Source organism: Opisthocomus hoazin, chromosome 29 (assembly GCF_030867145.1).
Source record: "Opisthocomus hoazin isolate bOpiHoa1 chromosome 29, bOpiHoa1.hap1, whole genome shotgun sequence".
Lineage (NCBI taxonomy): Eukaryota > Metazoa > Chordata > Aves > Opisthocomiformes > Opisthocomidae > Opisthocomus > Opisthocomus hoazin.
The window spans coordinates 4,594,436-4,604,799 of NC_134442.1; the positions used below are offsets into that span (position 1 = coordinate 4,594,436).

At 49.4% G+C, this 10,364-nt stretch overlaps 1 protein-coding gene across 1 annotated transcript; it reads left to right on the forward strand.

The window, feature by feature from the left end:
* Nucleotides 1-735: 735 nt before the first annotated feature.
* On the forward strand, nt 736-1,671 carry LOC142364816 (olfactory receptor 14J1-like). The gene has a single exon (XM_075444941.1). The coding sequence runs from the start codon at nt 736-738 to the stop codon at nt 1,669-1,671; it is 936 nt and encodes a 311-aa protein (XP_075301056.1).
* Nucleotides 1,672-10,364: the final 8,693 nt, after the last annotated feature.

Below are 10,364 nucleotides of genomic sequence, written 5' to 3' on the forward strand. Positions count from 1 at the left end.
TGGTTTATCTTAAAGCCCTGTAGAGAAAGCAACGCCTATACAGCTGAGGAAATGCTGGTCAAAGGAGCCACGTGTGTTTCATTGGTTACAAGTCGGGTGCTGAGACCTAGAGGAAGAGAGAGACCTTTTGTGGTCTGCAGTGGGTCCCTCTGCTCTTAGCAGTATCTGATGGTTTTTCAAGGTAACATGCGAGTGTGATCACCCTCCCCCGGAGAAAGGTGGCAGCCCAGGGTAACTGGGAGCAACAGAGAGGGACAGACCAACTCCCCTCACTCTGCATTAAGCTACAGGCAATCCTCTTGCCTTGCAGGACTCACTCTGCTCTCCCTGAGGGCAACAGAAATGCTGAGGAGTTCTGACATCGAAGAACACTCTGCAGCTGAGATGGGGGAGCTGTAAGCCTCGTCTTTAGCACTGGGAGTGAAGATGCTCACAATGCCTTCTGTGTTAGGATGAGTTTAATTTCAGAAAATTGAACATTGGATCCATGAACACAGTGCTGCAGAGCAGGGCTGACTCCTCAGCAGGCAGCAGGCAAAGACCCTCCTCATCACAGCACACTCAGCCACGACCAGCCATGGCCACAGCTCTGGATTTGAGGAAAGTCTACAAAAGAAATAGATGTGTGAAGCAGGAAGAGGGTGTATAAGAAATAGCTTTAATTTTTCACATAGAATTCTGCCCTAATTTATCACCATCTTTTCCTCTTTGGGCAGTGCCACCTGCCCACAGACAATGTCCAACAGCAGCTCCATCACTGAATTCCTTCTCCTGGCCTTCGCAGACACACGGGAGCTGCAGCTCTTGCACTTCTGGCTCTTCTTGGGCATCTACCTGGCTGCCCTCCTCAGCAATGGCCTCATCAGCACCATCATAGCCTGTGACCACCGCCTCCACACCCCCATGTACTTCTTCCTCCTCAGCCTCGCCCTCCTCGACATGGCCTCCATCTCCACCACTGTCCCAAAAGCCATGGCCAACTCCCTCTGGGACACCAGAAGCATCTCCTATTTGGAATGCGCTGCACAGGTTTTTTGCTTTTTCTTCTTCATGTCTGCTGAGTATGCTCTCCTCACCGTCATGGCCTATGACCGCTATGTTGCCATCTGCAAACCCCTGCACTATGGGACCCTCCTGGGCAGCAGAGCTTGTGTCCACATGGCAGCAGCTGCCTGGGGCAGTGGATTTCTCAATGCTCTCATGCACACTGCTGATACCTTTTCACTACCCCTCTGCCACGGCAATGCTGTGGACCAGTTCTTTTGTGAAGTCCCCCAGATCCTCAAGCTCTCCTGCTCACATGCCTATCTCAGGGAAGTTGGACTTATTGTGGTTACTGTCTGCTTAGATTTGGGGTGTTTTGTTTTCATTGTGCTGTCCTATGTGCAGATCTTCAGGGCTGTGCTGAGGATCCCCTCTGAGCAAGGACGGCACAAAGCCTTTTCCATGTGCTTCCCTCACCTGACCATAGTCCTCCTCTTTGTCAGCACTGCCCTGGTTGTCTACTTGAAGCCCCCCTCGTTCTCCTCGCAGACCCCAGATCTGGTGATGGCAGTTCTCTACTCAGTGGTGCCATCAGCTGTGAATCCCATCATCTACAGTATGAGGAACCAGAACCTCAAAGACGCACTGAAGAAGCTGATTTTTTCAGCTGTCTCTCAGCAGCATTAACCTGTCCCTGTGTCTTCAGTGATTTCCAGTTCATCTTGGAAAACTCTTTTGCTTAGTGCTTTTTCCTGTGATGTTCCTCTTCGTTCAGGAATTTCTACATCCACTGCACCTCCCCAGAGGCATGACCTGCAAATCTCTACACATGTCTGTGGCACAATGGTACAGCTGGCCTCCTGTGTCACATCTCTTTAATAAAATGGATTTCCTCACTGCCCAAGTCCGGATGTTGGGCTCCTCTTCCAGTTCTGTTGTCAGTAGCAGGCCGAAGAAATAGCCCGTACAAGCATGCTGCTGTACTTGCGTTCTCCATGGGCTCACTGCTGTAGGGCATGTGATGATGTTTTAGGGAATGGACCTTGACTCTGCCTTTGCACCTGAGTGCCAGATGCCCAGGTGAGATGGTGAATTATCCACAAGAATATGACTGGGATTACCATTCTGTAGCTTTAGGGCACCACAGCCTTCTCACTCTGCAGAGCAGCACCACCAGCTCAGGGCCCCACAGGGAGCACAGGGAAGGGTCAGGTGTGGCCAATAATGCCAGCATAGGCACAGTCCCTTGGGGAAAGTCTCTCTAGGGTCAGGGAAATCTTTAGAGAAGAGCAAAGAAGCTACTCTGTGCTTCCACAGAGAAATAAATGACCAAAAGAGACTTACTTGTGCCCACACCAGCTCAGGGAAGGATGCTTTTTTACTGGGACAGCAGGAGCATCCTGGGGAGTCCCTGCATCAGGAGTCTTGTGCTGGGGAGAGGGGCTGGCTCAGAGGGGCTGCCAGCAGTTAGCACTAAGGATCTCTTGGAGAAAGGGGTAGGGGACACACGGAAGACTGTCCTCCATCTCCTCATACCACAGCTGGCCCCAGTCCTGAGCCTGATGGAGAGGCTGAGCCTTGTCTCTGCCCCCAGGAGCTGCTGTGCCCAGGAAGTGCTGAGGCTGTGGTGGGAGTGCCCAGAGCTCTGCAGCACCCATCAGTTGGCACTACTGTGGGGCCAGCCCAGAATGGGCTGCTTTGCTGGGCCGGTCAGGAGAGGTGGGAGGTGGGCCTAGGGTGGTGAGGAGAGTTGGGAAGGGTCTGGGCTGGGCTTTAAAGTGCTCAGGAGAGGAACACACCACTATTTAGTTGACCTATCTGAGCATGTAGACTTGAGCTATCTGAGCAGGGTGATGCTGGTGCAGAGCCAGGCCTTGTGGAAAGGAGTTGAGACATGCAGGTGCAGGAGAGAGAAGGGTGGCCTGTGCCCTTGGTGGCATGGAAACGTGGAGAAGATGGCTCAGGGCACTCATCATTCCAAAACCTTTCTTACTGGCCATTTCCAGCACGGGCAGCACATCCCAACTTTATGGGGGAATATTCCTGTTTGACCATCTCCATCCTCCTGTTGGGCTCACAGCTTGAATCAGGGGAACAGCAAAGGACCTCCAAGATGGTTGCGGACTGGAGTCGTTTGCCCATGAGGAAAGACTGGGGGAGATGAGCTTGTCCAGCCTGGAGAAAGGCAGGCTGAGAGGGACATGATTGCAGCTTGCTAGTACCTACAAGGGCTTTATGGAGAATGGACAGACAGGCTTCTTACCACGGTGCATGGTGGGAAGACAAAAGACAGTGGGAGGAAGTTGAAAGAGTAGAGGTTCATCCAGGAGATAAGGAAAGCCTGTTTCACCATGAGACAAGTGTTGGAGCAGGTCACACAGAGATGCTGTGCAGACTCCGTCCTTGGAAGTTTTCAAACTCCAGCTGGATCAAGCTTTGTCCGATGTGGTCTGAGATTTTGTTTCTGGCAGACTGGACTGCAGAACTGAGGTCCCTTCCAGCTCACGCTGTTCCTATGATGTCAACTGCTTTTTCAGATCACAACAGTGCAGATATTTATGGGGCAAGAATCTTCCTTCCACCTAAAAACCATCTAAACAAGTGAAGAGTGCTCAGTACCACAGTGTGACTCTTTCTGCAAATACAGTGGGTTATCACTGAAAGTCCTGGGCAGGGACAGTTTTGGGGCGCATGGGGCTCTGTGCAAGACACAAAATGACCTTTTTTTTAATGCTGCTGTCCTGGTGATGAAGATGTTTCACAAATGTCAAGAAAAATAAAAGGAAAAATCAAGCAGAAAGATGTAAAGTAAAGAAAATTTATAAAAACTATTCAGCTTTTAACATTTTTTACAGTTTTGTTTTCTTTTGTTTTAATATACTAGTCTTTGGGGTGAATTTGTGTCCTTGGTTTTTTTTTTTTAGATAAAAGTATTTTCAAGAACTGAGGTTGGATGTTGGGCACAAATGCCTTCAGCTACAGGGACACAGACACCTCCTGCCAGCGTAGATGCCCTGGAAACTCCCTGCCCACCTGTAACTGCAGCTGCCTAGGGGCTCTGGTCTCCCACACGTCCTGTCTGACAGCTGCCAGTCCCAGGCAAACACCTCAGGTACACTGGGGCCTCTCAGATTAGCCCTGGGTGTTTTATGGTCAGACAAATGAGGTGTGTCTGGAAAGGAGATCATGTTTGTACATTAAAAAAAATTTACATGTGTGCCTTTTCATCAGCTAACACAATGGAGTGCTTTTACTACAATTGCAGTGTTTTCCCTACAAGTCAGAATGAGAATTCCCAGGAAGTGCATTAGTCATAGGAGAAGAAATATTGGTGTCCTGTATTTGCATTATGACTACTCTGTCTATTATATCATGCTGTACATTTAATCTTCATTATCTCTCCGGTGTTCCTACCTCTTCTGGTTGAAAGATCGTGTCTAAGGACATCTTTTCAGCAGATTTATCGGGACATTTGCACTTCCTACTGCTTTCCAGACTCCCCCTCCCCTGGCTCTTTTTTTATTCTCATACCTCCCAATGATCTGGTTACTGCTTTGAGCTTCAATCATTTGGAAACTTGCCCCTTCACTATGAAGTCAAATTAACTCTTTAATCAGCACTTTAATTGTGTGTGTATCTGTCCTTTCCTATCTCTCTGCCTAAAACTGTTCTGGTACAGGTATCTTCACTGACCATGTCCACCACAGGATGTCCTACACAGTCCCACTCCTGTGCATGTTTCCCTGCACTTTCCCTTCACTTCCCCACCTTGCTCTCATCCTCGCATGTCCCTACTTGTACTGACATCTTTCTTTGAAACACAAAGCCAAGGGCTGATCGTAGACAACCACCAGCACCCCCTCTCCCCGGTGACTTCTTGTACCACAGCACTACCCTCCAAGAGACATTTCATTTTTCCTCATGCCCAGTCTCAGCCTACAAAGCTTTCCATTTCTCAGTCTGTTTCCTCTACAAAGAGAAGCTTCATCCTCTCTGAAAGTGTCTTTCAAGTAGGTGCAGGCTACTATGGCACTGCCCTGAGCCTCCATGTCACGAGGCCAAAGCAGCTCAGTGCCCCAACCTCTCATAACAAGTCATGTGTTTCGGCCCCTTAGCCTCATCTTGGAAGGCATCCTCTGGACCTTCTCCAGTTCCTCCCCACTTCTGCAGAACACGCAGCCGCACACCGGGACACATTGTTCCAGATGTGGCCACAACAGTGCTCAGTCAAAGGAGGAGGTTAACTCCCCATGTCTGGGGTGGCCACGATTCTCCTAACACAGTCCTGGATGCAGCTGGTCATATTCGTGGTCACCATGCTCCACTGGCTCCTTTAGCTCTACTTGTTGCTTGCAGCAAGTATGGCTGCCTCCTCAGGGTCACTCTTCAGCCAACCAGTTCTGAGATTGCCCTGATACATGGGGTTATTCTGCCCCTGATGCAGGACTGGCCACTTGTCCTTGTAGAACTCAGTGACGTTTCTTTTGGCCAAATACTGGAATTTCTCCAGGTCCCCAAGATCTGAAGCTTCACTGTGTCAGCTATTAATGTGTGTGTCTGTAGGTGGCTCACCATGTCCTGTGGTGCCCTTAAAAAGATGACAGCATGAGGAACATGCTAGATAACAAATCTAGCATGAAGGATATGATAGAGAATTAAAGGAGGCACTAATTTAAAGGACTTGCTGATCAAAATAAGAATTCTCAATGGAATAATCCCAGAAACATCAAAAGAGGGCACGAGGTAAGCAAAGCTCTGGCCAGTGGGCAAAGGGAAAACAAAGGTGGGCTTCTTGTATGAGAGGATTTGAGGATGACCAAAGGGAAGCCCCTGGGAGGGGGGGAAACAGGGAAAAAGAATTTTGGGTGTGAAGCAAGGGGTAAAGTCACAGTTGTTTATGGGCAACTGTCAAGCAGCCCTCAATAGGAGCGGGGACATCGGGGTGGCTGGGCACACCTCAGATGTGCCTGCACAGGAATGCACACAGCTTGGGGAGCAAATAGGAGGCATCAGGAGTCTATGGGCAGCTCTTGAGCTGTCATATCTCTTAGACGTGAGAGACATGGTCAGGTAGCTCACAACACGGGAGTGTGGCAATGGATGGATGCAGGCTCTTTACGAAGGATGGGGCAGTGACAAGCGACTTTTCCCTGTACGTGGGCAAGCAACAGGAAAACATGGAGCTCTGCTTGTGACAGAGGATGAGCCAGATGAGAGCTGATGTTTCAAAAATACTGGGGAGACTAATGTGGGTAACGTTGTGCTCAGTGTCTTGTATGCATCAATCATATAAGGAAGAAGCCCAATGAGGCCTTCTTCAGACAAGTAGAAGAAACCTCTCCTTTTCAGGGCCCTGGTCCTCATGGGGTACATTACCCAGCCTGACACCTTCCTGAGGGGCAGCACAGCAGGGCCAAAGACACCCAGGAGGTTTCTAGAGGGCACCAAGAACCTCCTGAGCATTCAGAGAGAGTGTGAGGACAGCCAAAGCCCATCTCAAGCTCAATCTAGTAATTCAATCTGGATGTGAATGGCATCAAGAAATGATTCAACAATGACATTAGCAGCAAAAAGAAGACTTGGGAAAAACAGGGCCTGCTGCTAGATGGGGCAGGGATCCAGGTGACAGAGAACACAGAAAGGGCCAAGGTAACCCATGCCTTCTTCATCTCTGCTTTTAGTGGTGAGAATCCCAGGCCCCATGACCAGAGGCAAGCGGCACAGAAGACGTACACTTGGTGCAGGAATCTCCAGTTAGGGAACATTTCAACAAACTGCACATGCCTCAGTCCTTGGGACCTGAGGGGATGAACTCGTGAGTGCTGAGGGAGCTGGCTGATGTCATTGTAAGGCCACCTGAAATCTTGTTTGAAAGGTCTTGGTGATTGGGTGAAGTTCTTGAGGACTGAAAGAAAGAAAATGTAAAACCAATCTTGAAGAAGGGCCAGGACGATCCAGGGAGCTGTAAACCGGTCTCCCATTATATCCCTACAAAGAAGCTGATCAAGCATGGGCTAGGTAAGTGGAAAATGAGGTGAACTGAAAATTGCTGAATGGCTGGTCCCAGAGGGCTGTGTCCAATGGTGCAAGCAATAAGAAATCAATAGCTGCTCTGTTTTGTAAAACTGCATGGCGAACGCTGTCTACATCCATTAATAACTGCGTTAATATCTCTGAAGTGGTATTAGGCTGCTTCAAGCTCCAACAAGCTAATTTTTTAAGAATATTCCAATTCCTGGCAGCAGTGCCTCCAGGGAGGAAAAAGGATAATGCTACTGTTTCCGCTACAGATCCCAGCTGTACATTATCGTCACACCCTGGATCAAAGTGTCTAAGACTTCGCTTACTATGAGTTTTATTGAGGCTCAAGAAATCTCTGATACGTGGGGTGAACAATGTTAGCTTTCCTATGTAGCACGGACCTCCTACTGGGTGCGTCTCGATAGATTTGTAAAGTCGGTCAACAAACTGCGTAAACTGCTCATTTTGTCCCTGCTTAATATGTGTAAAAGCAGTAGGCTGACCCGACTCCTGCACTGAAAGAATTGCTTGTAACGCAAGATGCTGCAACAACTGAATCGCCTGCAGTATAAATCCTAACTGCATCTGTGCATCTGCAAAAGGAGCCTGTCCGGTAAGCATTTGTGATTGAATACCATATAGTGGATCATTTTGATCCCCAGGCCGTGCAGCCTCTTGATCACACAGTTGCGACCACGCCCTGTGGAATAAAAGTTGTTGTGAAGGAGTTAGCACAATTTCAGCAATTTGTAAAATGTCCATAGGAAGTAACTGATCAGCAGTAAAAATATACTTTAGCATTTGTTGGGTTACCGGCGATCTTAATCCATATTGCATTACTGAAGTCTTAACTTTCTCCAATAACTTCCAATCAAATGCTTCCCATTTTGATTCCCCGCCCACCCTCGTCACCACTGGATACGCTGCAACAGACGTGATGATTTGTCCCTCCACCAGCGCGTCTCGAAAAACTCCTCTCCATCGTTGTCCAGGATGCGCCTCTCCAGCAGGTGGCAGCACAGGATTAAATAAGTGGCTGGGTAAGGGTGCAGCAGGCGGCAGCGGTAACGATGGTAACGATGTTGCTGGCAACGGAAGCAAGGGGGGTGGCAGCTCAGGATTCCAGTCCGACCAGAACGGATTCCCTTTTGTCGGCTCTGCCTGCACCGATGGTTCAAAAGTTTCACCCACCCCCGGCGAAGGTGACCGCAACGACAAGTCCTTTAACTGCTGCCTGATCTCCTGCAGTACTTGTTTAAGAGAACCGTCCTCTTCTGCCCCCGACTCCTTTTCTCCATCCGGGGACCCTGGTCGGGTCGGTGATAGTTGTGGGTATATTTTTTCAGGCGGAGTTTCTTCGCTAGCCTTTTCAGCTAATTCCCCGTCACGTGTCTCTGCCACCGTTGTCTCTCTGAGCGCCCATAAAGGTGGCATCCATATGCGATTCTCAAGCAAGTTCGGTGAGTCGTTTGAAAGCATTGTAGCGTTTCCCGACACTGACAACGTAGCAGGGGTCAGTGCAGCGAAAGCAGACGCGGCGACGGTTCTTTCGCTTTTCATTTCTTTCAAAGTCTCTCTCACTAACCGCCAGAGAGTAAAGAAACGACCCGCGGTCTTATCGCCGCTACTGATCTCCTCCCATAGGCTTTGTCCTATGGCTTCCCAGGTGGGCAGCTCAAACGCGGCTCCGACCCCGGGGATCAAGTTATGCTCTTGTACCCAGACCAGTAACTCTTTCAGTACTTTTGCATTGTAGGAAACCCCTCTCTTAGAGAAGATATGTTGGAGGAGCTTTACCACTGCACTTTCTTCCTTTGTCAGCGTGGACCCGATCTCCTCCCCAACCACTCACCTGTTCCTGGTGAGATCCTCACGGGGATAATCGTCCTGTCTTAATTGGCACGCGCGTCTTCTTCCCGGTCTGATGGGCACTGCTTTATAACTCTCTGAGTTTCGAAGTTTAATTCCGCACGTCAGCACTTTGGACCGAAGCCGCCGTTGGCTTCTCCGCCTTTGGTCGCCTACTTCTACCTCCAGACGGATCCCATCACCTGAAGTCTTCGGGGCACACAAGGGTCCCTGTTCGAGCGCGAGATGTTGCGGAGGATGAACCGGACTCGACACGATGATCAATGTGATCAGGTACGAGCCGTTTATTAGGCCCAGATAGCTCACATTTATATTCCCCATTACATAGGCGGCGATCTCCCATTGGCAATAATCAAATTAAATCACATAGCAACCCGATTATGATTGGTGTGCATTACTTGTTCACACGCTGTGCTCGTGGCCTTCTTGCAGGTGGCAGGTTTCGCTTCAGTATCCTGGACTCATTTTTCTTTGCATTCATTTCCTTGTTTATACCACCATTTGTCCTCTAGATGCCCTTGCGGCCTTATGCTAAGGTTTCATGGCCTCATAGAGAGAATGCTGGATTGCTCATATGTCCCAAGTTCTTTAATGCTTCATCTTCCACAAATCCCCCTTCTTTGTTTTGAGCAATCCAGGCCTGGTTGAAGACCTTAAGCATCAATTTCTTCACATGAGGAAGTGGGATGGAAAACCCACCTGAAGTCTAGAGGCACGAGTGCGTGAGTTGTGAGGTAAAACGATCACCAAAGGGCATTCTGTTAGGAGAAATGCTGCTCCAGTTTCCAGCAGCCAGCTCTCCAGACCAGGTAGGCAGTTTGATCTTGATTCCAATTCTCTTGAGGGGACATCCAAGTCATTCTTACAGCAGGTGAACAGCAAATTCTCTGAGCAGGATTAGAGGGGCCCTGCCTCCAGCCAGGTGGAGGAAAGGGACAACCGCGTTTATTGGATGGTGTGGATTCGGTGCCTGACACGTCAGATCCACAAGAGTATAAAGCTCTAGTGGACACTGGTGCACAGTGCTGGTGATACCATAGGTGGCTGAGCCAGTGATAGTGAGGGAACCAGAGGTTTATTACAAAGCTGCTTTTGATGTCAATTGTGGCTCCGGAGCTGTTGAGGTAGGAATGGAGTCCTGGCTTGTGCAGTTGCTGGTGATGTCACAGGGGGCTGAATAGGGGACCGGGCAGGAGCAGGAGCTGGCTTGTAGAGAGCTGCTTGCGATGTCACCGGTGGCTCACAAGTTGTTCAGGTAGGAATGCACACCTGGCTTGTGTAGATGCTGGGTGTGTAACAGGGTTCTGAGCAAGTGATTGGGCAGGAGAAGGAGCTGGCTTGTAGAGCTACTTGTGATGTCACTGGTAGCTCAGGAGCTGTTCAGGTAGGAATGGACACTTGACTTCTTCAGGTGCTAATGACATCATTAGCACCTGAGCCAGTGATCTGGTGGTAGGTGGAGATGGCTTGTGGAACTCCTTGTGATGTCA

Coding starts and splice junctions, on each gene's coding strand:
- LOC142364816 (XM_075444941.1), top strand. CDS start 736: ATGTCCAACAGCAGCTCCATCACTGAATTCCTTCTCCTGGCCTTCGCA.